The sequence below is a fragment of the Calonectris borealis genome, chromosome 12, assembly GCF_964195595.1.
Source record: "Calonectris borealis chromosome 12, bCalBor7.hap1.2, whole genome shotgun sequence".
Lineage (NCBI taxonomy): Eukaryota > Metazoa > Chordata > Aves > Procellariiformes > Procellariidae > Calonectris > Calonectris borealis.
In genome coordinates, this window is record NC_134323.1 from 3,032,064 (window position 1) to 3,059,699 (window position 27,636).

The following is a 27,636-nucleotide window of genomic DNA, read 5'->3' on the forward strand; positions in this document are numbered from 1 at the left end:
CGGCGGCGGCAGCGGCGGCGGCGCTGCTGCTGCCGCTGCTGCTTCCGCCGCGCTGCTTCTGTGCGCGGGCTGGGGGGAGCGCTGTGTCGTCAAGCTTTGGGGGGCGCGGGGCGGGCAGCACCCGGGCCTGCAGCACCCGGTCGCCGTTCCCGGTGCTCGCTCCCCCTCGTCTCTAGGGCTGCCTTGTCCGCCGCCGTGCTCCGGGCAGCTGCAGCGCGGAGTTATCCCCGCTCTCCGGTCGGCTGTCGCTCCCCTTCAGCCTCTCTCGGCGGGTTGGGAGCGCCGGCGCTGCCCCGCACGGCGCCCGGCTGCTCTCGCCGGGGCGGTGCTAACGGCCCGCGGTAACGGGCACTGAATAGATGAGTTTGGTCGTTCGCTGGCTGTGCCGCGGTGGGCGGGAGCAGCGGCCCCTTCGTGGCACGGGCAGAGCTCCCTGAACGGGGTGGCTCCTGGGCTGCCCGGTGGCCCGAAGCGGCGGAGGGAGGCTGCCCGCAGCCTCCACGGCGATGCTCTCTGAGCCTGTCCCAGCCGGCGATCTCTGCGGAGTTCCCATCGCTCGGCCTGGGGTACCCTCACTTCAGAAAAACCAGGGAGTAACTCCGAGCGTAGCTGTTCTAGGGGATGGACAAGTTGGCAAGTTTAGGTTCCTGTTCAGCTCCACACGGTAAGGGTGTTAAAAACAAAACAGCTGTGAGCGTGCTGTTCCTTTGCTCTTAGTTTCTATCATATTTCAGCATCGTGCTTACATGCAATCTGTTATCAGCCATAAGGATGTTTGTTTTGCTCATTTGTGTAGTTGATTTTTCATTTTATTGGTATAGGGGTTATAAGCCAATGAAGTGATAAGGTAGGCAGAGCTCAGCCAAGACCAGCAGTCAATGTGCTGTAACTGTGTCTAGTTTAGGGGTGAAGAGGAAACGTAATCACAAGCAGTTCACAGTCTGTCATGGTGTTGTCAGTCAGATAGAAGTAGAGGGGAATTCTATCCCTGTTACAAGGAACTACTTGAGAATGCTAAGTAAAGGTAAATAAAAATGAAGTGACAGTTGTCACATGCAGACTCGATTCATTCTGTTGTTGTGCTATGAGGTCAGCCCATCATTCTCCTAAATAGTGTGAATCTGCTAATAAGGCTCCTACTTTTCAATCCTGGTCGCTGCAGAGATGTATAGTTCTGATCTGCTTCTCCAGGTGGTGTGACGAACCAGACATAAATGTTTCTCTTCGCTTATCTCTTAATGGTCTTTTATCTATCATGATAAATGTTTGGAATTTAAAAAAAATGCTAGCACTGCAATTTTTCTGGAATGCTTCCTGCAACTTGGAACATAAAGGGAAGAGGCTTCCCCTCCATGTGAAAAACACTTTCCTTTAAATTCACATTATTACATTTGTAATCCCAACCCTTATTTTCTCAGGTGCCCATGTTGTAGTAACACACATTCCATCTCAAGAAAATTTGAAAAACTTTTTTCATGCTGATTTTTCTCTTTCAAGCACAGGGACTGCAAGTTTGCTTCCTGTAGTATCTCTTGTCCTTACCAGGCCTTGGCATAGAGTTTGAATCTGATTCTCCTTGTGTGAAATGATGTACCGTAGCAGAATTTCTCTTTGCCACATTTCTGATTGGAAAAAAACACCATGCTTTTCTAAGTGGCTGTGGACACTTTTTATCATGTTAATATTTTATTTTGCACTGCACTTTTTCCTTGCCATGGGGCTGGCATGTCATTTTGTTCTCTTTGCTCCCCTTACACAACGGGTGGTAGAGTCTGGTTGTCATCGTTGCCTGTTCTACTGTCAGGTTCATACCTGAGTGTTCCACATGTGCTCCGGTGCAAGCAAGGAAGAGACTTTAGTGTTCGTAAAAAAAATTACTAAATGAAACATATGAACAACTTTTTCCGTATTATTTCTAATACTAACTGCCAAAGGTGTCTATCTTTTATGATTTTCAGGCTATACATTTGCACAAATGTCAATCTAATTATTTTCTATGTTGCCCTGCCTTACAGGTTGGCTTGCAATCATCTTTGCTAATTCTTCTAGGGAGTTAACTTTGCTATCAGAAATGGAGTACAGGACTCAGCTACCAGATCCTGAGTGACCGAATCCTTTAATGCAAAATGGAGAAGAAGCGTAGAAAGAAATGAGCCTGTTTATAAGGCTTTACCTCAAAAGACCATGAAATCTCTACTTACTTTGGACACAGCTTTAAGAATATCCAGTTGATCAGCACAGTGAAAGCAACGTTTACTGAAACAAAAATGAACTAGTTTATAAAGAAGAAAATTGTGATTTGAATATATGGAATTTTTGGAATGAAACCATTTTCTTCTATGACCATGAAGTTTGCAAACATCTGGTTTGTTCTGGTTGTTATTTTACTCTGTGGCAAAAAACACTTTGGTACCAGACTAGGGAATTCCTCTCACGAGGCTCACATATGTCCTGGATGTTCTCGCCTTACTTTGAAAGTGGAATTCACTTCGACTGTCGTGGAGCATGGTAATAAAGAGTTAAGCAGTAAAAAGAAATCCCTGTGAGGTTCAACTGTATGTTACTGATTTGTGGTGTTTGTGCAATTGTAACATTCAGAGAGTTTCTGTAGAAGCATATAATCTGCTGAATTCTCTATAGTCAAAAAGAGAAACAGATTTTTTTAAAAGTTCTTGGTTTAGCTGGAGACAAGATTCAAAGAAAAAGAGAAGGAAGAGAGGGGGACGTAAAGAGGATGTTAAAAGTGAGAATGGAGTGTGAAGGCTCAGGTGGGCAAGTCTGGTCACTTTGGTGTGTTTAGTAGCAGCTGTTTGTTTCGACCCGGCTGGTGGTATGGTTGAGGCTCTTTTATGAAATGTTACCACAAGTGGGCCTTGAAGGGGTGAGAAAGGCAAGAAATCTCTGTGGGTTTGTTCAAGAAAAAGTTTGGAAGCGATAATACATGTGTGGAAAAATTGCAAAGATAATTGTGAAGGGAGCAGATGAAAGGCAAAGTGAGGCAAAGATGATATCCTTTGAGCAAAGATATCCTTTGCTGAGATGGCAAAGGATAGCAGTAAGATGCCTTGACCCTGTGTCCACTTACTGCCTCAGGTACCCGAAATGTTTCCACAGTGAAGCTGTGTGTGTGCCTGGATGCTTACAGGCAGGATGTCCGTAACGACGTTTCTGTGTGTAGTTAGCCAAAAACTGTGGTGAATGTGCTGATGTGCACTGGGGTGAGGTCCACTCACAAGTCATTAATCCAAATCAAGGACTGGACTGTTGGGATCAGGTTCGTTCTCTGTGTGTGTCATACTTGGTGTCAGTAATTTGCACTAAAACTCAATACCATATAGAGGCTAGATGTCTTTAAATCATACATGTCAAGAAGCATATTGAATTGGCATATCAAGCAGTTGTTTGTACTGCTGGATATAACAGTAAGTCTGTTACCTCTCCCCTGCTCCCCCTGCATCGTTTCACCTTTCCATGATATTTACAATTCTACCTTCCTTTCAAAAGTTTTTATCATATTTTGCAGGTTTCCTGATGCAAAAAAAAAAAAGCATTATGTAGTGCAGAAATAAATCGCAGATTTCTAAAAGCAACAAAAAGTGCCTCAAATTGTGATTATTTGTTCTGGATAAAGAAAAAAAGAAATATTCGGACTTTTGCAATGTGCATGCATGAGTAAGCTGCTTAAACATCAGTTCTGATAAGTTGTGCTCTTGTTCCAGAGTATATTGTGGCTTTTAATGGATACTTCACAGCTAAAGCTAGAAGTAAATTTATTTCAAGTGCACTAAAAAGTAGTGATATTGAGAACTGGAGGATTGTACCTCGCAACAACCCAGCCAGTGACTATCCTAGTGATTTTGAAGTTATTCAGATCAATGAAAAACAGAAAGACGGAGTACTGACACTGGAAGATCATCCAAACATCAAGCGTGTAACACCTCAGCGGAAGGTCTTCCGATCGCTCAAATATTCGGAGTGTAAGTCATTTTCTGTGTGGTTGCATGAGATCTGCTTTGGAAGAGTCTTTTCAGCCTTATTTCAGACCATCAGCTTAGCATTACACAAATGAGAAGTGCTCTACAGTTTTTCTTTAATTTACAGAGATCTGTTCTTTTGCCTATAAAATTATCAGGGTCTTGTCATATCTTTGCTAAAGCATGACAATGATTCCATCTACAACGTAGAAACATTTCTTTTGCAGCAGTCATTTACCTGAAACTATGGACCACTACATCCCTAGTACATAAACCAGAAGGTTTTACTGATTTTGATTAAAGAAAATGGATACTCACTCATCTAAAACTTTTGTTATAACAGTATGATGTGTGTATTTGCATAAAAATCTAATCTTTTGTGGTTTTCCTCATACTGTTTTTTCTTTTCTTCATCCTAATTCTACATAGCTGATCCAATGTTGCACTGCAATGAAACCAGATGGACTCAAAAATGGCAGTCGTCTCGTCCCTTGAGAAGAGCAAGTCTTTCTTTAGGTTCTGGCTTCTGGCATGCAACAGGTCGACACTCAAGCAGGCGTTTGCTGAGAGCTATCCCTCGCCAAGTTGCTCAGACCTTGCAGGCAGACGTCCTCTGGCAGATGGGTTACACAGGTATGCTTTTGTCTGTTGGCTTAGAACAATTACCTTCTTTGAAAAACAAGTGAAGTGTAAGGAAAGGCTAATTGACTCCTATGTGTTAATCTCTCATTGGATGCCAGTTCTGGAAAGATTGAGAAATACTTTGTTTTGAGATGCGTTGTATACTTACGGAGTGCTTTTCTGTGTGTGTGTACAGTACTTAGGAGAAATTGATCATATTTATGATCTGTGGCTGAATTTCTGAATTGGAATATGTTTTCTTTAAGATCTGTAACTTACTGAGTTTGTAAATTGCACGCTACATTAAACATAAAAGTTTTCTTTGACTTGATAGAATAGATTTGCTATGAAGCTGTATCAGAAAAAGCGATGCTTTTCTATTATAGGTGCTGGTGTAAGAGTAGCGGTGTTTGACACTGGTCTGAGTGAGAAACATCCACATTTCAAAAATGTAAAGGAGAGAACAAACTGGACTAACGAGAGAACCTTGGATGACGGTGAGTTACTGTGCGTAGTTGTCCAACTATTCCTGACACTGGCGTGTTCTGTTTTTCATTGTAAAAATGCTGTTGCTGCTGTGGTGCTAAGATCTGTTGAAACCGCGTATCCTGAGATTGTAAGCTTAATTTTGCAGTGTCCCGAGCACTTTGTACTCATACCAAATTCAACGAAGAGTATTAGGGTTCCAGGAGGGTGCTGCATAAGTCTCCTTTGAATCGTATGTGGCGTTTCATCATTTGAAAAATGTCAGGGCAAGAAGACATTATGCAGGCATAAATACATTGTCAGAGTAGGTGGAGGTGAGAGTAAACCCCACAAAACTGGTTTTTTCCTATTCCTTTTTATGTGTTCTGCTGTTTCACGGTGCATGCATATTTCCATACTTGGGAGAGAGCATTTTCCTTCTTTACTGTGCAGTCCTAAACTAATTAGAGTTTTGGCAGCTTCCTGTAAGCTTTTTCTAATCTATATAGTTTTCATCAACAAATACTGTGCTAGCTCACGCCCATCAACATTCCAAAGAACTTTTTCTTTTCTGCAGTATGTTTGTGTTCCTTTTTCATATGTCGACCCTAACTTGCCCTGACCGTGTGCTTTCACAGATTATTGACTTCATACGGTCTGGGTCAGTGAGTCAGTTGGCAATTTAATCCCTTTAGAGTTCAAGGTATATGCATATCTTGCTCAGTCTTGTGTGCACCTGTATCATATGTAGTATTTCTTTGCATTACAGCACCTGCTTTTGGTAGTGCCTCTTACTAGTTCTGTAACCAGATGGTTGCTGGACAGGCAGATTTGGAGTACAGAAATAAAGTGCAGGCAGTCCCATAAAGCAAAAGCTAAATTACTTTTTGAGGTGACGAAAAAATGTGTTTTCTTGTCTCATTTTTCATCTTTAACAAAATACGGTTATTGGCGAGTCAGGATGAAAATCTTTTAAGATGTTTACGTGAAAATACATTGGCCTTGTGACTTGCATTATTCCAAAATGACTTTTTTCTCTCATGATTGCTTTGTGTGGCTCTTGATTTCATTGGTAGAAATCAGGAGAGGGTAGATTGGAGAGTGTATCACACAGCTGCTTGTCTGGCTACACAGTGCTGGAAATTCTGGCCCCACTGAACCCAGCAGGAAAATATGATTCAAGAAGAGTAGGACTGAACCCAGTGTTTGCAGTTTGTTGTAAAGTCTGTTAGATTGATGTGATTTTTGGTATAGGCAGTGTTTAACAGTACAAATCGTAGACAATGAAATGGTTTGTCTTCTAACAGCTTATTTTGTTTCCTCTCCCTGTGATAGGTTTAGGCCATGGGACTTTTGTAGCAGGAGTGATAGCCAGCATGAGAGAATGCCAGGGATTTGCTCCAAATGCAGAACTGCACATTTTTAGAGTGTTCACCAATAACCAGGTAGCTATTTCACATGTGTTTCAATTTCTGCCTTTCCAGAGTAACGCTGTATTAATCTTTTCCTTTGGGAATATTGCAAGTACTTGTAAATGTTGACATCTTTGATAAGTGAGAAGGATACATCTTTCTATTTAAAAGAGACTTACTACAAGATGTCTTACAGTTTCCAAATCTGGTATATTTTTCAGAAGTAATGTGTGAAAGTCTGATCTGTATAGTGTTGGAACAATCACTCAAATGTACTAAGCACTAGAAATACTAGGACACTACTGTCACTTTTGTGCTTTATTTTGGTGTTGTTTCTCCTCTCTGTCTGAAGTCTGTATTGTCATGGAATCGCTGGATTTTCCAACAATAGCTTTTTTCCTCCTCTTTCTTACATAGGTCTCATATACATCTTGGTTTCTGGATGCCTTTAATTATGCAATTTTAAAGAAGATAGATGTATTGAATCTAAGTATTGGTGGGCCAGACTTCATGGATCATCCGTTTGTTGACAAGGTTAGTACGAGGAAATGAGGTGGTCATGGTGTTTATATCCCTCATACGAATGCTGGACTTGCAGAGCTGCTTGTTTGCCACAGCTGCTGACAGGTTCTGGTGCTGCTGACAGTTTCTGTGGAGTTTCATCTGCATGAGAGAAATTTTGTACTGTGTACAGGCTTTTAGGAATATATTTAAGGAGTGGATTTAAAAAAACCAAACACAACCCAAATATTCACAGAGCTGTGGAAGCATGCCCTTTTGCAAAATGCTGTATGTACTGCTAGGAAGTGTGACTCCCAAGCAAGCAACTCAGTGGGCCCTTAATAGAAGCAGCTTAATTGAAATCCACCCTTGCTTTTTTTAAAATCTCCGCATTGTTAATTTATTCCACGGTAAAAATACGGAGAGCGTGAATTTAGCAGCAAATTGTTTAAGAACAAATAGGTAAAAAGTACGAGTAGTTGATTCAGCTATGTGATTTGTTTCGGGGTAAGACGGAATTAGGTTTTTGTCTTTGTAAATGTCATGGTTCCCTGAATTGTTGATCTGATCTTCAAAAGCACTAAGTGAATTAATTTACATTTTGAAAAAGGATAAAATCTTTCTTTGTAAAGGGTAATTAAGGGATTTGAGGCATAGAAATTCTTCCTTTTTTTTTTTTTTTATGATAACCTGCATTGAAATTTAGTTTGACAATGATTTCACTACTCTCCCCAGAGTATTACTTGAGGGGATTCAGTAGAACTTGACTTCAGCATCTGGAGTGCGCTATCAGCAGTGTTGCTGTCGAGGCTGGGTTATTGGTCAGTAATGTTAAGAAAGTTTGGAGCTTAATATTGAATATATCATTGAGATGTATTTTATAAGTCTCAGTAAGAAAGAGGGTTGGACTAATCGTTTGCTTATGTCAGGCCCCATGGAGTGTGTGTTTGTTAGAAAAGTCTCTTTTTTGGTGGCAGAGCTTTATTGTAAACATCGTTTTTTGTAGGTATGGGAACTGACGGCTAACAACGTCATCATGGTCTCCGCTATTGGCAATGATGGCCCTTTGTATGGGTAAGTTTCAATGACCACTTCAAAGAAAAGCAAATATGTTGTTACATGTTTTTGGAAGTAGTTGTGCTTAGTCAGGAAGTTTTCCCTCCTCTTTTTTTCTGTAATCTATTTATAGAAAGTGACTCAAGTTAAAGTCCCTCTTTCCACTGTCTTTATCACTTGCTGTAGTAGTACAGAAATTTGTGAAGTACTTAGCTAAATATTTTTCATTGAAACTGTGGAAAGTCAGTAAAAGAAGAATGGCAGTACTACCAGCTGACATTTCCCTGGTAGTGTGAGCAGACATCTTTGGGTACTGATCTTGGGCTTAAGGAATATAGAAAGGATCAAGCCAGAATGATTTGTGGTATATTTCTAAAATAAATGCCTAAAAATTTTGTTTTGTCTTCAAGAGACGTGATTTGGTAGTTACTGAGTTAGCTACTGAGTTACTAACTGCCTGAAAAGTTGCTCTCACTGGTAAAGTATAACTGTATCAGGTAGAACCAAAACTTGTTTCTGTGGAGGTTAAAAAGAGTGTCTGACAAAAATCTGATGGCAGCATGTGCACTACCAGGATAAACTTAGGACTGTGTCTTGCTTTTTGGGTTTTTTTTGGTTTTTTTTGGTCTTCCTATCTCCCAACTTGTTCTAGGACTCTCAATAACCCCGCTGACCAGATGGATGTGATTGGAGTGGGTGGCATTGACTTTGAAGATAATATAGCTCGCTTTTCATCTAGGGGAATGACCACTTGGGTAAGATACTTTGACTATGGCTAGCCACATTTGCAGCCAGAATAAGGGCCTTGGAAAGGGAGCCTTTTTTGCAGGGTAATCCTGTGCAGATGGTATGTGTGGAGTAACCAGTGATAAAAGATTTCATCAAAGATCAGAGTAGAGATTGTAAGTCTTTAAACAAGAAGCTTAGTGTTCTTTGCAGGATTTCTCATCATTAATCTTAATCGCTATTGACATTCTTGATGTACTTGTAAAATATCCAGTACCTTTTGATTTACGGTGAGGACTTGCCTGTGTGGTTAAATCTGCAAAAATGAAGGCCTGCTCTTGTCCTTCCTTTAGTTTAAAAATCCTAGGACTTCCAGATGCTAAATGTAACATTGCACTTATTTGCCTGTTGAACTGAGGTGACGGGTACTGCACACAAGATTTCAGATGATATTGCATTATGATCTTGATTAAGGGGACTATTACATGCTTCTGTTTGTGCTGCATCTCGTTCATTAGCCAGGTAGCAGTGTGGTTATCATTTTGTCAGTGGTTTCATGCTTAGCGTAGATACTAGAGTAATCAGCAGTAATGTTGGTGTTCAATCACTGAGAACTTGTTATAAACAGCTTGAGTCCTTCTTTAGGTGCTACTTGCTATTCTGTGATGCTGAACCTCAGCTAATTTAGCTGATAATTTTACTTTTGAATGACCTGCAGTTAGTTTAAATGCCCAAATGAAGCAACCAGTGCTCATTATGTATTAGGGCACTAATCCATCCGTTTTCTTTCACAGGAGCTGCCTGGAGGTTACGGTAGAGTGAAGCCTGATATTGTTACTTATGGCTCTGGAGTGAGAGGTTCTGGTATGAAAGGTGGATGCCGCTCTCTCTCGGGGACAAGCGTAGCATCTCCTGTGGTGGCAGGTGCTGTTACTTTGTTGGTAAGGTAAGTCTTGAATAAGAATCTCTAAAAAGATACTGGTGCAGGAGGGTCATAAAAGGCTCTTAAAGGAACCCACTACATAAAACTAAATTGTGTTTAGATGTAGGAAAACAAACTCGGAGTATAAAATCAGGGATCTTCTGCCTGAGACTTTACCTTGTCTGACTAGCTCTAAATTTCTTGGGAAGAACTTGAGAACTGTTTTGAATAATAGTTATGTCTTTGAAAATGTAACTAGGGAGAACAGTACTTCAAAGTAATTTTGTCACATTTTTTAATCATTATGAATTGCTGAGCTTCCGTCAATTGTGTTGTAAAAGAGCAGCTGCTCAAAGTAGGCACCTGTAACAGGTAATTATCTAAGTACTTGTAAATTTTATAGCATTTAAAATTTTATGGCTATTATCCGGTTGTGTAAGTCATCTGTTGCACACTGAAGAACTTGAAAGGAAGGTAGGAGTTGCAAGTCTGTACTTTGTGTTTGTCATTGCTACTACATAAGGAGGAGACGAATCTTTATTTGAAAAACACTTATGCCAAAAATTCAAAGTCATCATGGTATTTCCTCCAGAAAATGGTGCGTTTTTCTTTGAACAAAAAAGCTATTTTTCCCCCTAGAAGAGTCATGTTGCGAAAGATATCAGCCTGTTTCCAGTTACAGAGGCTTTGATTTTCAGAATATTTTATTTAGCATATAAAAATACTACCCTGATTGTAATGACTGCTGGTCATGGAGCATATTGTAATGAGAAAAATTCATGTAATATTAGTTTTTAAGAGAAATGTGTCAGAAACTTGTCACTCTTCTTCAGCTGTTCGGTGAGAAATCAAGTAATAATAGACAAATATGAACTGTAGATGTTACTCACAGCCACCTGATTTTTGATTGCATTTTCTTTAAATCAAATGACTGTTAAGGCAGAATGATAAACAGGACTAGCTAGAAACTGGAATAAAGGTCATCTAATGTGATCTCTGGTTTCCTATTTCAGCACAGTTCAGAAGCGTGAAATGGTGAATCCTGCAAGTATGAAGCAGGCACTTATCGCATCAGCACGTAGACTTCCTGGAGTCAACATGTTTGAACAAGGACATGGCAAGTTGGATCTTCTGAGAGCTTATCAGATCCTCAACAGCTATAAACCACAGGCCAGGTTAATTTTAATCCTTAATTAATCAATGATACACTATAATCTGCTGTATTTCTTTTAAGAGAGCAGGTGATGCGTGTGTAACTCAGATGAGCAATCTGTGCTTATGCAACCAAGAAAACTTGCACAGATCTTATGTAATGCTGAAGCATGAATTTTGACAAGAGAATGGATGAAAAGTCAGTGTATTTTCTGCCTAAGTTATAGCAGTGTAGGGGATGAAGTGTCTATGAGAGCTAAATTTACTTTCTCTTCTAGCCTCAGATGTTATGAATAATGTAACCTAGAACACAATGGAAAAGTACTTAAATTTTAACTTTCCAGAATAAGAACATTCTCACTGTGCTGAAAAGTTTCTTTTGTTTTGTGAAAATCTTTTCACAAAACTTAAAATTAAAAAAAAAATTAGGGGGGGAAGGAAGAAGATTTTGGGGCAGGTTTGGGAACCGAGGTGAGAGCTTGATAGAGTAACTATGATTGTTAGTTTTATCTGTAATTTTTTTCATAGTTATGTCTAGTGGCCTGTTGTTTTTCTGTTTATTGATTTATTTTTTTTTAATTTTACCTCCTCCATCCTGCTGTAGTTTGAGTCCAAGCTATATTGACTTGACAGAATGTCCCTACATGTGGCCCTATTGCTCTCAGCCCATATATTATGGAGGGATGCCAACCATTGTTAATGTTACTATCCTTAATGGTATGGGAGTCACTGGAAGAATTGTAGACAAGGTAAGACTTAACGTTGTTCCAAGTCCTGACTATTAATGTTGCAAAAAGCTGCCCAGAAAAGACTATGAATTTCATAGAACACATCAGATTTCTTACTGCTGAGAGCAAGAAATGCAAAATGTTTGATTTTAAAGGACGCACCCAGATTAGTAGGATTTGTCAACATGAGCTGTCTACGAGTTTTCAAGCAATGCGTTGGTTTCAGGGGCGTGTAGCTTTTTATCTTTGTAAAACCAGTTTGGATTGACAGGTACTTAGAGATTTCTTTGTATTCTCTGATAGCATTTAAAATCTTCCGGATAGACTTTCCTCATCTCTTTTTTTTTTTGGTCTGGAGCATAAGCAATCTCAGTAAAGGATCCTGACATTATAAATCATGCCTCTTCCATGGGTCAAAACGACCTGAATGTATTGACTTACCAAGGTCTGCTGCAAAACCTGTTCTTTTATACCAGTGATGTTGAGCATGTTGGTTGACTAGGGAGGTTTTTAATTTTTTTTTTTTTTAATTAATTTAAGTAAGTTTAAATGCAGAACAGATTGATACAAGTTAAATAAGGCACCTATCCCAAAACTCTAGCTAAAGTAAATGAGCTTAACTTCAACATTTTAGTGTGAATCCTGAGGTCTCTTTTAGATTTAAGCTTACATTAGTGGGTATTGAAGCTCTTACCCAACATCATTAGCTTATGGTAATACTCAGACACAGCTGATGTAATTTACCTGCGTCTGCTCTCTTTGTTACTGAAAGGAAATTTGTGTTCTTCCCAATAAATTCTTGCACAGGACCCCAAAATATTAAAACAGGTGCACTTAGGCAGCATGCTGTTAAGATAGCTTCGTAGAGAAGCCTGCCTCTGAAAAGCGTATAGTCGGACGCTTGAGGCTGCCACGATTAGGTTGATTCACTGACACAACACCAACCTTTTGGGCTTTGTGGACATTTTTTAATTTGACATAATCTTCAGAGACTTAAGATTTGTTATTTCTGCGTGCAGAGGAAGAGGACTATATGTGCAAAAATTAGTGACTACAAATACTGTTTTACCAATGTTCTGTATTCTTCATTTCACAGCCAGACTGGCAACCCTATCTCCCCCAAAATGGGGATAATATCGAAGTGGCTTTCTCCTATTCCCCCGTGTTGTGGCCTTGGTCCGGATACTTAGCAATTTCCATCTCTGTAGCAAAGAAAGCAGCATCTTGGGAAGGCATTGCTCAAGGTCATGTGATGATCACAGTATCATCCCCTGCAGAAAATGAAGTAAGTTCTGTGCATTTTGCTTTTTCTGTGTTAATAGTTATTAAAACTGCTTCCCCATGTACAAATACCTTCTTTTTAAGGGGTTGCTTTGGTCCTGTCATTTGAAGCATAAGTTAGATTGGGGTCAGGAAATTGAAGAGTACAAATAATAATCTTTATAGTTGAGAGCAGGATTAACCTGTGAATTGAATATGCTTTAGAATCAGAAAACCTCTCTTTGAGACCGACTTCATAATTTCATTTATTTATTGTAAATTCAAGTAACGTGTTTTGAAAAAGACAAATATATTTCTTCTAGAACCATGCTTAATTGTTCCTGAGAAGTTTTAAGGTTTTGAACGATTGAACCAAATCACAGATGTAACATATTTTAAGTATTTTACATTCTGAGCATAAATATAAACTGTTGAATGCAGAAAAAATACTATGGTGATTTAAGGCAAAAGTCATCTCTTTGTCTCCAGAGCTGGTACTAGTGACTAAAAGTAGATTTGATACCTCCATTTTTTTGGTCTTTTACAATCCACAGTTAACTGGTGAATGTTCCTGTGGGGAAAAAGGATTTCACTGTAGTTTGTTCTGTCCTTCAGTCTAAGAATGGTGCAGAGCAGACTTCAACGGTGAAGCTTCCAATAAAAGTGAAGATTATTCCTACTCCACCTCGTAGTAAGCGAGTCCTTTGGGATCAATATCATAATCTCCGTTATCCACCAGGATACTTCCCCAGGGATAATTTGAGGATGAAGAATGATCCGTTAGATTGGTATTTATCTCAGGTTCTATTAAATCAGTATTTCTTTATTGTGTGTTAATGATACGGGTAACTTTACTGAATGCCAGAGAGCTCAGGCCTTTTTCAGTGTGGCACGGAATTATCTTTTCTAAGAAATCCATGAAAAGCACTTGGACTCTGCATGCTTTTGGTGCAGGATATTTTTTGTGCTCTATCATTTTACTCACATGAAATGAAAAGCTTTTAAAATGCACATTTAAGACACTGAGATTTTTGTTTGGGTTTCGAAGTGTAGCATTTTTCTTCTCTGCCCTAATTTCTCCCAGGAAGTTGAGGGGTGCACTTTATTAGCCGCTTCAGCATTCACTTATCAAAAAACCCTGAGAAATTTGAAAGGCTGAATCCTAAAGAAGAGACCCCTTGTCTGTTGAGAGAGAGTGTCTTCGAAGCAGGGAGAGGCTTGACTGACTTGTTGTCTGTCATAGATGGAGAGGGAAACCATAGGAAGAATCACACAACAATATAAACGTGAGGATTGATTGGGTCAGTGACCAAGACATAGGCTTTTGGAAAGCTACTCGGAGCATGCAGATATGGCAAATGGACAGGAACTCTTTGCTGAGTTTCAGCAATTATTTACAGGTGGTCCTGTGTGCTTCTTCCAGTTAGTAGTTAAAACTTCTCTTACTGGCTCTTTTGTGAGGAGGAAGTCCTGCGAAGAGCATCTGGTTTTGATGCAGCAGTGTTTCTCTGTGGTGTGATGCAAACATGTAGAATTGTGCTTTGTAAGGAACATGCTTAATCTTTAGCTTTGACTGTATAACTGACTCTTCTCTGTAGCACTCGGAACCAGTGTCATTTGTGAAGAATTTTGCAAAGAGGAAATGGTGCATGGAAAACTACAGGTTATCATTTGAAACAGATGGACCTTTTAGAAAGGAAACTAGGAAGTAATCTATAATTAGAGGATTTAGATCAGGTTTCTGCATGCCAGATTTAAATGTCTTCAACACTTTTTTTCTTTTCCTAAGGAATGGTGACCATATCCACACAAACTTCAGGGACATGTACCAGCACCTAAGGAGCATGGGGTATTTTGTTGAGGTTCTTGGTTCCCCGTTTACATGTTTTGATGCAAGTCAGTATGGTAAGCATGAATTAATTGCCTTGTTCTCCATACCATTAACTCCTTCCTAAATGGCCTGGTTCCTGGAAGACCAAAAATGTTGTGGGGGTGCAAAAATTCTCATGGTAGTAGAAAAATATTGTAACAGTAGGTCTATTTATTATTATTTATATGCTGATATTTGGTTGTGTAAAGTGTCTGCAGAAGCTGCAGAAGCTTGCTTGGGAGTCTAGTAGAATTAGTGGAGTTTTCTATCCTTATCATGAAAAATGAGAGGGAAAGCCCACCTTTGAGTGGGTTAAAAGCCCCTCTGTATTCCGTCCCACACAGGCAGAACTGTATTTGCCAAAAGATTTTGGCACAGTCAAAATGAAGGATGATGTGAATAGCAGACTAAAATCAAAAGTGTCCATTCTATTTTTTTTTTCCTCATCAGTGGCATTTTAAAACACTGATATTTGTGAAAAGATAAAAGAGTGGGGAAAGTATTCCATTCAACCGTATGCGATAGCAAAGCAGTATGTGGCTTCTTCTGTGTTCATTAGGAAGGAGATTCTGCTCCAGTATGCCCCTCTATTTAACCATGACACGCTCCAATAAGACTCTCTTCTCTTTTGGGCTGCGATGTTCTTCAGTGGACTGTAAAGTGAGGGTGCATTCTCCCGACAATTTTCTAGTTCTGGAAATTTTGTCAGTAGTAATCTTTTGTTTATCTTTATTCTTCAGTAAATATCGCACCATTGCTTTTTGAGTTCAGTGGATGTGCAACTGGATACAGAAATGGTAACCCTTAAAAAAGTGACAAAATAGTTTCTCTTCTGAAACCACTGGTTTTGTAGCTGATAGGGAGCAGTGTTAGGGGACTTCTCTCTCCTCTGGTTCACTGTCATTTTGTTGGAGAAATGGGTGTAAAACCTGAACCAGTTTTCTCCTACACAGTATCCCAAAGAAGTAGTTTAGGATGTTTACTGTATGTTGCGCTAACTGGAGAAGAGGATTGGGTACGCTTGATTTTTCATGTCTTCTAGTTGCCCTCCTGTGGTTATTCCAACAGCTTTTAGGTGTTTCCTGTGCAGCAGCCATGTTGGTGATGGTGTGAGCCCAGTCTTACGTTGTACCTCATTTGATTAGCAGTTTGTTGGGCTTCCAGAATTTCCTCAATGGGAAGAAGTGAGGGGTGGAAAATGCAGTCATCTGTGGTCCATCTACCACTTTTCCCTAGTATGTATTGTCTGCAAACTTGGTGAGGGCGCGCTCTGTCCCATCGTCCAAGTCATTAACGTGGTTTCTACGGGATCTTTATCAGAAGGCTTTCCAAACACAGGCTGCCCAGACTTGTAAAACTGGCCTGGTTGCAAGGGACCGTGAGATGTGGGGTCAGTGTCAGTGGTTGATCAGATTGCTCAGGGTATCATCCTGTCGAAATTTGCATTCTCTCTAAGGATGGAAGTTCCGCCACCTCTCTGGACAATCAGAAATTGAAGAAGCAAAATGGTTTGTTACTTAGGAGCAATCTAAAAGCATAAACATCTTTTCAGGAAATAGAAGTATATTTTTCTGGTTGTGTTTTTCAGTGATGCAGAGATGCTTGCGCTTGTTTCTTCACAGGAGTGGGAGAGGGTTATATGAAAGTGGCAATGGCACTTTAGTCAGGTCTACTAAAATGCAGCTGTAGTTTTCAAGGTCTGAATCAAACCAAGTTTCAGAATAATTACTGTCTACCTGGCTGCAAATCTGCAGTAGTGAGCGGAGTACCTTTTAAAATTGGGGCAGTGAAAAACCTTCTTACTAGGGTGCATCTACGTTAGCACTTTAGTTTGGATCACTGGTGAATCTCCTGATTGTACTCTTCTGCCACAGTTTGGCTTGGTTTATGGAGCATTTGGGTGAGACCAAACTGCAAAATACACACTTGACATATGTGGGCATTCAGTTCATGAGACCATACAAGCAGGAGTCGTAACTAACACCCTTAAAAAGCATACTGTGCTGCCAAACTAATTTTTGGATACATTTGTAAACTGAATTGTCTTATATTTCCCATTCTTAAATGTCACTTCTTTTGGTGAGCTGCCAGAGCAGGGCACATAGACCAGATATTGTGCAAAGTGTGCACTTGTGTTGACTTTTGCATGGGTTGTGTGAATAGCGATAACGTTACAGTGAACAGCCCGGTGAACTCTTGTTTTTGCTTTTACACACAGGGACTTTACTGATGGTGGACAGTGAGGAAGAGTATTTTCCTGAAGAGATCACCAAGCTGAGGAGGGATGTTGATAATGGACTTTCACTTATAGTGTTTAGTGACTGGTACAACACATCCGTGATGAGAAAAGTCAAGTTTTATGATGAAAACACAAGGTACTGATTTGTGTCAGTTCTTTGGGAAATAAAATGCTGTAGAAATGACATTTTATGCACATATTACCCTAAAAATCCCAAATGTGATAGGCTGTACTTTAACGCTTGCATGCTACCTGTAAGAAGGGACTACCTGAAGAGCAAAATTGACGTTAAGCTGCAGCTTAAGGAGAATAGCTATCTATTTTATCATGATTGCAAAGGCCCCCTTGGAATGTCATCTTCTTTTAAAGCCCAGAAAAACATTTACAATGAAAAGAAGTTTGAAATGGGAGACTGACAAACAAAGAAAAATGGATATATTTTCACTTTCAGGGAGCAGAATGGAAAGAAAATGTGGGTTGCAAACATAATGCCAGGTTGTGCACTCATTATTGAAATTGTTCTAGTGTATCGTACAAAGGGAGAATAGGCTAATATCACCAGTGGGGAGAAAGACCCTTGTAACTCCTGTAGTTGTCAGCCTGTTTTGTGTTACTGTTAAGCTAGAAAGATCTGTTCTGCGGTTTGTCAGCAAGTAACATTTTGCTTCATTAGAAAAAGGAGAAGTAAATGACGTGACCATCGTTTTTGCCTCATCTTAGCCAAACAAAGAGCACAAGACTGAATTTCTTTCTAGCAAATCGAAGTTTTCAGTGGAACTGGAATGCACTGAGAACTTTACATTAGTATTCCTTAACTTTTGTTCAAAAGCATCGGTGTCAGAGAGACAGCTGCTGTCATGCCCCTGGAGTTAAATAAGGCTTTGAGACGTAGTTCATTATTTAAGTGACTTCTGCATGGGGGAAGACACCTGACTTTTCATTATACAAACTCTAGGAGTATATTCTGTATACTCACAAACTGTGTTACCCTGTCATTTTTATAGACAGTGGTGGATGCCTGATACTGGAGGTGCTAATATACCAGCTCTCAACGATCTGCTTTCTGTCTGGAATATGGCCTTTAGCGACGGGCTGTACGAAGGCGATTTTACCATGGCAAATCATGAAAGTGAGTACTGGAGTCTATTGCCTACGCAGGCTATAGCGTGTTGTTTGGAAAATGGTTTTCTGTAAGAATGAGATGGAGTGAGAGTCAAGGGAACCACTCACATTCAGTGAAGAGTCTCATAAGCATGCTGAAATGATTACTTACTTCACAGACTGCATCTGAAAAATTTTCAGCCCGGATAATGAAAGTCCTCAGTTTAGGCTTGCATTCCAGATGCGATACTTTGAAGAGTATTGTTGGGATGTGTCTGTATTTGTCTGGACTATAAATATTGGTTGCTAAGATGAAGCCTTTGGTTTTAATTTTGCAATTACATGGAAATTTGAAATTTTGGAGGAAGAAAATCGATGGGGACTTTTTCCTTCGAGTACACCAAATTAGACATGCATCACAACATCCTGAGATATTTTGTAAATTCCTGTTCTTGTAATCTTTTGAATTGTTCCCCCTGAAACGAATATGATTGATTGGTTTCAAGTTCAAACTTTGCGGCTAGGCCACAGGTCTGTGAGCGTACTGTTTTCAGACTTTCTAGGTCTAGCCAGTCTTCCTTTTTATCTGACGAAGTCACTTGATGTTTTCAAGCATTGTTTCCAAATCTCTTCTCTTCTGATCAGTTCATTTGGAATGTGTGTGTGAAAAGAGAAGGCACCAACGCTGAGGTCTCTGTATGCTCACCAGCACTGATTGAAGGAGACGGGTTCTCTGTAGTATAAATAATGACTGTTAGTGTGAAATACTACATTTCTCGTAGCATTTGATTAAGCTTTTCAGTTTAAAAAAGATAATGTCAGTCTCCTAAATGGGAAGGTTTGAAAGCAGTATGTAAAGGTGAATCTGCAAAAGCTGTGCTTAGAAATGCCTTCTCTGTGAATACAGATATTGGTCAAAATATGCAAATTCAGAACAGTGTTCCTGGGAACGTTTTCTTCTTGTTTTCTGCGTGTTTTAACAGCTCACTGAGATACGGTGAGAAGGGAGGGAGTGTCATTTTTAGTCTAAACTGCAACTTTGTGATGTCTTTCAGTGAATTATGCATCAGGATGCAGTATTGCAAAGTTTCCAGAAGATGGCATTGTCATTGCACAGACTTTTAAAGATCAAGGTATGCGCTTCCTCATCTTTTTTCTGTGTTTTAAGTAGAACTTTGGAGTCAGTGCACAAGCAAAGTTACAAAGTCTAAAGCTGTAAACCCAATGAATTTAAAAACACATTGATAGGGTAGGTATTTTTTCGTTTTGCCTAGAACATGCAGTAGGATGCCTAACAGGCAGCTGCAGTATGACTCTGTATACAATTTTTATATAGTACAGCAATATCCAAGTGTATATATGCAGTCTTTTATTGTGTTTGCTGTATGTAAACACATCTGCATGTGTGTAGTGCATCTGTGGAGCGGGGGGGATTGTGTCGTAATTGTGTTACTTGTCCATGTTTCTCACAAATTTCAAGTGCTACTGAAATGTATCCCCTAATCATTGCCAAATTTGGTGTGAGTGTTATCGTAGCTGTGGTGATCTAAGGATACAGGTAAGGTAAATGTTGGTAGACAAAATGTCACCTGTTAGACTCCTGTAAGGGAAAATTTTAGGCACACAGGAAGCCTGTGCTCTCAGACTTGAGTGATCTATTCTCTGTGCATATTCATTCTCTTTAGTTTTATCATAATATGTTTTAATCTGTGAGGTGGTAATTCAGAACTGTAATGGCAGCAGGCCATTTAAAAAAAAAGAGTAATGTTTTTTATGAGCCTTTAGGAAAGTGCTGTGTAGGACTACATGGCCGGAACTGTTAGCATGTTGCGGGTGACATTTGTGTATATGGGTATAGAGGGTTTGAGTGTGTGAGCAGAAGCACATGCATAGCTTCTGATATAACTCAGCAGCTGCCAGAGAACATCAGCAAGTTCATTGTATTTTTGACTTACAATGTGCAGTAGATGTGATTACCTCGTGGAGAAATTTTCTGGAACAGTAAGGAGGTCATCCGTGTGAGCCTTTTGGAGGAAAGACTATATCCCTGGAATGCTGTATGCTGATGACTTAGGTATTTCCTTATGTGAGTGAGAGAGAGAGAGACAGAGCGTCAATTTGACAAGTAGCTGCTAGACTTACTTTTTCTGTTGAATACTTTTCATTGCAATTCACGAAGCAAGAGCTCTGTGTTTTGCTTCTGCTATCTAAAGGCAGTGTCTCAAGTAAAGAAGCATTTGAAATTTGCCTTATTTTGTTTTTTTGAAATGTGTGTTAGAGGCAGAAAACCTTTAACCTAAAAACACCTTTCTACACTTCATTTTAGTTCCTTCATGAATTGGGGTGTTTTCCCTTCTGCTCTTTATTAGAGCTTTCAGTTCACAGGAGATAAAATGATTGGATGGATTTGTAAGATACAAGTGGCAGGTTTATAGCCAGGTGTCCTCTGGGTTTTGCTGCACGTACCCGTTCGTACTGGGAAGGTGCCTGTGCTTTTTTCATCTTTTCTGTCTATCGATTATCTCAGTTATAATTGTAAATACAGCGCAAACATGTCTTTTAGGTTGCCAGTTTATTATTTGGATACTTGCAGGGCTTTTGGAGGCAGGCCTTCAAATGACACTCCCTCAAAAATTACTCTTTACAGTATTGGTACAAGTGTTTCAGGAAAGGCTGAGAAGCAGATCTCTGAACCATGGCAGGGCTGGATGTACTGAAAACTGGCTCTGCCTGATGGTTCAAAGAGCAGCTGGGGTGAGGAGGGAGTAAAATTTGCCAAAGGTTGAAGCGGGGGGGGAAAGTGGGAAAACTCAGGTGAGTTTCTTTTTTCTTTTTTTTTTTCTTTTTTTTTTCCTTCTTTTTGGCTTAGGAATCCTTACTAAACAATACTTTTCTTTGTTCCTGAATTGAAAGCTGAACAGATGAAGTGCAAGGGTAACTAGTAACTGCAGAGTTGCAGAGAGATGCAAGCCCAGCAGTCTTTAAAATGGGCTTCCCCTGAACTGCTGCTTTAAACGAGTTCAATCAAACCCTTTTTCTTGCAGCTGCTGCTCACAGAGAGACCGATGTATTTCATGGAATGTCTGTATTCCCTTTTGTTAGTAGATTTTCTTGTAGGAGTACCTATGGTAGGCATGGCAGCAAAGTTGGTGAAGAGCAGTGTGCACTGTGATGGCTGATTCTTAAGTTACTGAGTCCTGTAGAGTTCTGCAGAAGGACTAAAACAACATAAAGTGATCTGTAAGGCAGAACATTTTAATTACATACCTGTTGCTGAAAATATTAAGATTTTTCATTCAACTATGTTGAAGATAATCCAGGTTGTGAGGTCTTTTTCTGCTTCTCCACCAAAGAAAGAAAAACATTAGTACCAGTAGGAAACTTCACAATCAGGGCCTTGGAGCAGTTCCGTTTTTATCATAACATCATGGGGTTTTTGAAAACATTTTGCATAAATGTGTGACATGAAGAATGGCATAGCTGCAGTTGTAAGTTTGCAATGTAGGCTGTGTTGATTTAAGGTAAATTGATGTTGATGCTTTGCAGGCTATGAAATTTATTTGTGCTTTGCTTTAGGTCTTGAAGTTTTAAAACAGGAGACTGCTGTAATTGAAAATGTCCCTATTTTGGGACTTTACCAAGTTCCTTCCGAAGGCGGTGGCAGAATTGTTTTGTATGGTGACTCTAATTGCTTGGATGACAGCCATCGACAGAAAGGTGTGTAAGCTTTGGCACGCAGGAAAAGTTATTGTCTTAAGCTGACAACTGTCTTATGGGTTTTTTACAGCTCCCATCAGAAGTAGCTGTTTTCTAGGGAATCTCTAAATATTCCTAACTGGGGATTAATCTCAATTCTGAAGAGCTTTACTGAAAACGCTGTAAGCTGCAGTTACAACAAAAGAGCGCCCCACGTTAAATAGCCCTCTGATAGATGGGAGCATTCCACCCCCACCATAGGCTTCTTGCCTGTTTTTCCATTCCACAAGTTTTGGGGGCTGGTTTTGGGGTGTGTTTTTTGCAGGGGCCGGGCAGGTTGGTTAGTGGAGTTTTTTTGCTTCTTTGGGGTGTTTTTGTTTCCAGGAAGCACTAACAGTTACACATGCTTGATTTGAAGTTGTGAAGAGGCCATTAGGGGATCCCTTCACTTTTTCCCCAGTTGCATTTTCAGAATGTTTATATAGTGCAATGGATTTTATCTTTTGAGTTTGCTCATCAGCGTGCCTTGTTTCCTTTTCAATGTTTGCCTTGTTCGCTTTGCAATGTTTCCTGGGAGGATTTATGGTAATGGGCAACATTTCAGTTGTGCGTTACTATTTTCACATTATTCTACTTTGACACAAACCAGCTGGTGTAAATATGTCAGAAAGTAGGAATTTCTGTTTGGATTTTCAAAGCATTCGTTTGCAACTCTAGGTAGCAAGTGTGTGAGTTGTGTGTGCGTGCAGTTCCTGTGACTCCCAGAGAAGCCATTCTCTCTGCTTACACACCGCGGTTGGTCCTTATAAAACCTTTTCCTGGCACTCTGTCTGATCTGACTCTTAAAATTTTTAAGAGATTGATTGGGTTTCTCCTGACATGTAAAGTGCAGGCTGGTAGATCTGTGGCTCGAGAGGCCGAAGATAATGCAGTATGTGAGGTCTTTTGCTGCATTCCCACTGAATGCAATGAGTTTTCCTGTTGTGTTGAAAAGTACCTTTATAATTTTTTAAGCTTTTGTCACTGACATTTTAAAATATTTGGTTACTTAATCCATCCCTTCCCTAATTTATTTAAGCTTAAAGGAACTTACTGTCTAAGGGAGCTCTCCACCTGTAGCTCATTTCTCTTTCCCAAACATTTTCTTTTTCTCTGAAAGTTCTCCGGTTTCTCCTTACCTGTCTTTGGGTGGCTTCCAGTGAGTTGCCGTAGCACCAACATATCGGTGCCTTATGTGCTTGCTGTAGGTTATTGAAAGCATGTCGCGTAAGAGAAGATATGTAGCTTTAAATTAAGTAACAGAAAATGATGCTTTGTGACCTCCCTAACGCTGTTAAATTCAGTGTGACCCATGAAGCCAGAAAAAGTGGAAGGCTCTAAAGAAATCCTTCAAAATTAGCTTTTAAGTTGTGAACCAGGAGGTGTGTCTCCTGCAGAGACGTCGGTGGCTTTAACTGAGGTAAATTCCTAACATTTGTGAATATAAATCCTTAAAATCTGATTGAGCTCTTTAAAAATCAAAGGTGAGGGTTTAAGGGACACCAGGATTATGAAGATTAATTCCCATTCCCAGCCAACTGTTCCTGGGGGGAGAAGTTCTGAGAAAAGTCATTTGCTATGTCGTGGAAATAGCTGATAAGGCATTGTCCTTACTCATGCAAACGGAAGTTTGAGAGACTTGTGATGTTAACTAGCTGGACTGCTTGTCTGTTAGGGGTAGCTCTGGACTAAGGCAGTAGTAATTCAGAAGAGAATCAAACAAGGGTTCATACGCTGTTGAAGTGCAAAGGAAAACCACGATCAAGTATATTGTGGCATTGGTTCCCAGCCTGGTCTGTACCACAGCTGCTGTAGGTACTGCGTTTCCTGTAGGTGGGATGTAGCCAGAACCTTTCCCCTTTCTTGGTTTGTTTATTTTTTTAAGCTTGGGAAAGCAATTGAGTCATAACTTTCCACTGAAAACAGTTGGTTTTACTTTTCTTTGCAAGGTATTTATTTTGTCCTTTCAAAACATAGTTGGTTCTTTGTTTCCTTCTTAGAAATGATATCAGAAGCTCTGAGTTTCCTGTGTTTCCACACTGAAAAACCTCATAGTTTTTGCAGGGACTTGGATGGCCTTGCCCAACCTGGAATTCCCATATTTGAGACCTGTTGTTTTATGTTCTACTCACCGAAGAGCCTGATTTGGTACACAAGAGAAGAAGATATTTTAAGACTGAAGAGATTATTTTTGTGTTTGTGTATTGGGGAGGAGGGATTGAAAGTTGCATCTTTCTGAAATTGGGTCTAGAACTTCAAAAGGAGAATAACAACAGCTAGAAAAACTGATTGTACTTCTAAATGTCGTGATATCCTTCTTAATGGAAAGATAAGCCATTTGAAATGTGGCATAATGCATATTTTGTTTTGGGGCTTGGGGCTATGAAATCCACAGACTGCTTTTGGCTCCTGGATTCCCTCCTGCAGTACACTTCTTACGGGGTGACGCCGCCAAGTCTCAGCCATTCCGAAAACAGACAGCGACCGCCGTCGGGAGCTGGCTACTCTCTCCCCGAGCGGATGGAAGGTGAGAACCTTAACTACCAAGCAGAGCCCACAACTGAGGAAGTGTCAGGAATTTAGGAAGACCCAGGCAGACCCCTTGAATTATATGCCAGAAATATTAGTCTGGTGTTCTGTTGTTTTGCTAGAAGAGAGCACATACTGTAGGGATTTGTCATAATATAGTTGTGATTCAACTAAAGAAAATGTTCTGTTCATAGAGTAGGAATTTTCAGATCCCTAGTTCTGCTAGGGAGCATTCTAGTTCCTAGCTGCAGAGCGTGTATAAAGCATTCAGCCTTGTCTCACGTGCTACCAGCAAAACTTGGATTACCTACCATTGTAGGTGCACAGCCTTACTGTTTTGTAAGGTACCCTTTGGTTAATTCTAACCAAGATTTAGCTGCAAGTCATCATTGCTGTAAAGAGCACCTGGTTTTACAGCAGCTCTGTTTAGCCGGAGGCAAATGTCAGTAACTCTTATCCTACCAGTCTTTTGGTAACCCAGTTTGTCTCTGCTGTGAGTTGCAGGTAATCATTTGCATCGATACTCAAAGGTGCTGGAGGCTCACTTGGGAGACCCTAAACCCCGGTCCCTTCCTGCTTGTCCTCACCTGTCCTGGGCCAAACCACAGCCTTTGAATGAAACTGCCCCCAGGTTAGTGTATGTCTTTCTTACAGTTATACAAGAAGTCTCGCTTTTAAGTTCAGCTGAAAAATTATTTGTTCCATCTGCTTTTGAAAGGGACAGCTGGAATGTCTTTCCTAGAGAAATACCAGATTGCGAAGAGGAAATAATGATTAATGCCTCGTCAGTGAATATTTCTGACTCACCTTATAGCTACACTATGAAACTGAGAGATTTTAAAAATAGCTTCACAAGTCAATTCACTGTTGTGAACTTAGAGTGAACAGTCCTGCTTAAATCCATCGTCAGTGCATGCCTTTGAAATAGTTTTCTGAGGCAGCTTCTTGGACAGCTCGCCTGACTCTGCCTTCTGGTGTGTTGTTTGTCAGTCACTCGGAGGTAAATGCATCAGCATGTATATGCGTCATACTTGTCTGCTGAGCTGCTAACGGTAACTTTTGGTAGTCTGTGTGCAAGAGAGTTGTTAGTAAATAGTTGCCGATCTAAGTGTTTCCCTGTGGCGACTGAATTTACCTTTGGAGGCCTGCAAACTGCAGAACCTGAAGAGCGGATCGAATTATCATTTGGTCCAAACTAGTGAGTTATTTGTAGGTTCCAACTGTCACTTTCTCTATATGTTTCTACAAAATTCCTTGCATTACTGAAGTGGGCAGACACCTCTGTCTTTAAATTTCTTCTAGCAACCTTTGGAAACATCAAAAGTTACTGTCAATTGACCTTGATAAAGTGGCTCTGCCCAGTTTTCGACAGAACCGACCCCAAGTGAGACCATTGTCCCCTGGAGAAAGTGGAGCATGGGACATTCCTGGAGGTAAATATTGAAAAGTTTGAAAGTCACTGGTTTGCTTTGCTTTTTGTATAAGCTTGGGGAAAAAAAACAAACATGGAGCAGCCAGAAGAGAGGCCATGTGTTTATTTTCAGTTGTGAAAAACGTGCAAATAACAGTATGGCTGTGTTGTAAAAGGCTGACTGGTGAAGCCTGAGAGAAATATTTTTGCATATGAACAGTTTATTCAGAAGAAAGCATGCGTGACTGGGAGGAAGATTTTGGCGGTTGCTTTTTGGATAGTTGAGGTTTGTTTTGGTGCTATTTAGACCGATGGGTGTCAGCAGCAGTCCCTGTCCTTGGGAGCTGTGGCTAGATACCTCCTGCTAGTTAAAATTTCTTGTGTGAGTGCACAGATGCAGAAGCAGGGTCCAGAAGAGCTTGTCTGAACGGTGCTTTGGGCAAGGTGTTACGCTAACAAATGGTGTCGAGCACTTGAAACAGCATTCAGTCTAATGGCGGGGTGCTCTGCTGTACAAGCTTGGCACTGCAGGCCCAGGTGGAAGTAGTTTGAAAGCCTCACGCATGCTCTTTTCCCAGGCTGAGCTGCTAAACTAAAAGGAAGGATCTGGTTCTGTAGCTCATCCTCACCGTGTGCGTGCACGGTCTCTGGAGCAAGCACAAAGTCAGTTTCCTTGTGGCGTCAAGATTTGGTGTGATTTGTAAAAATGATTTAGTGGTAAAATTACAGTCGAGCGTTTGCATCTCTCTTCTAACGCAGAACAGAAGATTGTTCTTGCAGGGGAAGTCTGGGTTATGCTTTCATGTGCCCAGATAGGTCAAGGTGGAAATGCTGGTGCTTTTCTGTAACGTTAGCATCCTGCCTTATTTTCGCTAATCGGTCTGCAGTTGTTAATCTTCCTGTCTGAAATGTAATCTGATTAATAGCTGTTTCATCTTTGAACAAGAATTACCGTTGGATCGTTTTGGTAGATAGCGTTAACACTGCAAAGACATCGTAGCTCATGCAGTCATTAGTGGCTTCCAAACCTCTTTGCCTTTCTAGGTATAATGCCGGGCCGGTACAACCAGGACGTAGGACAGACTATTCCGGTCTTTGCTTTTCTTGGTGCCATGGTAGTTCTGGCATTCTTTGTGGTGCAGATCAACAAAGCGAAGAGCAGGCCAAAGAGACGGAAACCACGAGTGAAACGACCACAGCTTATGCAACAGGTTCATCCACCAAAGACGCCTTCTGTGTGAAAGCTCTCGCTTGCCAAAGATGACCTCCTTTTACCGGTTGCTTTCCTGGGCGATCGATCGCTCCCAGTGAAGGTGCAGCGAGTGCGGCACTGGTCGCACTAGTAATTCGCACCTGACATCATCTCATAGTCTTTGGTTTCTGGAGAGAAAAAAAAAAAAAGGACCTCAGTTGATCATCTGTACATAAAACTGCAGCTTTAAGCAGCCGAAACCACCAAAGACTTGAATACTGTTTAAATGGCTGCTTAGTCACTACATATCCCAAGAGGGGGAAAATGGACCTTTTTTTTAAGCTGACCAAACTAAAATTTATTTGTTTAGAGGCTATTTTCTATATTTATTGTTGGGGAGGGCGGGGGGGAAAAGTCACTTTAAGGACCTCTGCTAAGGAAAAACAAGTGCATTTTTTTGGATGGAATGCAATTTTCTAGAAGGGTATTAAGCTGAAGAGTATAACGTATACCATTAAAGGAGGGAGGGGGCGAGAGAGACCAGTACAAATTGGTGAGACATACTCCTGCAGTTTATTTTTATAAAGCCAACTACCATGATGTTTTGTAATTTTTGGTCATGATTTCACCGTTGTTGGTGAAGCAGATTTTCAATAAATATGTTATCTATATGAAGCTAAAACAATGTGCTAGATGGCTCTTCTTTCCACTGCCAGTCAGAGAGAGCAAGTTGTTGAGTAGA

The 27,636-nt window shown here is 40.4% G+C and overlaps 1 protein-coding gene across 5 annotated transcripts; it reads left to right on the top strand.

Moving 5' to 3' along the window:
• The first annotated feature begins 129 nt into the window (after positions 1 to 129).
• MBTPS1 (membrane bound transcription factor peptidase, site 1) lies at positions 130 to 27,588 on the top strand. 5 transcript variants are annotated; one of them, XR_012675352.1, is made up of 23 exons: positions 130 to 664; positions 2,016 to 2,508; positions 3,720 to 3,977; positions 4,404 to 4,607; positions 4,982 to 5,092; positions 6,396 to 6,505; positions 6,890 to 7,006; positions 7,980 to 8,047; positions 8,682 to 8,784; positions 9,550 to 9,701; positions 10,691 to 10,852; positions 11,434 to 11,578; positions 12,654 to 12,842; positions 13,433 to 13,605; positions 14,607 to 14,722; positions 16,906 to 17,062; positions 17,931 to 18,055; positions 19,083 to 19,160; positions 21,604 to 21,744; positions 23,763 to 24,289; positions 24,796 to 24,922; positions 25,594 to 25,724; positions 26,747 to 27,588. XR_012675352.1 is itself a non-coding variant. In XM_075161028.1 (23 exons), exons 2-23 carry the CDS (start codon positions 2,322 to 2,324, stop codon positions 26,941 to 26,943), a joined length of 3,183 nt encoding a protein of 1,060 aa, XP_075017129.1. In that variant the 5' UTR covers positions 141 to 664; positions 2,016 to 2,321; the 3' UTR covers positions 26,944 to 27,587. The 5 variants fall into 5 exon arrangements, 4 of the variants coding, with proteins under 4 accessions (XP_075017131.1, XP_075017132.1, XP_075017130.1 ...); XM_075161028.1 differs by having other exon boundaries at positions 141 to 664; positions 24,158 to 24,289; positions 26,747 to 27,587; XM_075161030.1 differs by lacking the exons at positions 25,594 to 25,724; positions 26,747 to 27,588 and adding an exon at positions 25,010 to 25,587 and having other exon boundaries at positions 132 to 664; positions 24,158 to 24,289.
• The last annotated feature ends 48 nt before the right edge of the window (positions 27,589 to 27,636 follow it).

Bases quoted from the DNA above. Each gene is read 5' to 3' on its own strand.
- MBTPS1 (XM_075161028.1), top strand. From the start codon at position 2,322: ATGAAACCATTTTCTTCTATGACCATGAAGTTTGCAAACATCTGGTTT. The intron at 9,702-10,690 runs GTAAGTCTTGAA...TTCCTATTTCAG, and splicing joins GCTGTTACTTTGTTGGTAAG to CACAGTTCAGAAGCGTGAAA. The intron at 24,923-25,593 runs GTTAGTGTATGT...AATTTCTTCTAG, and splicing joins TTGAATGAAACTGCCCCCAG to CAACCTTTGGAAACATCAAA.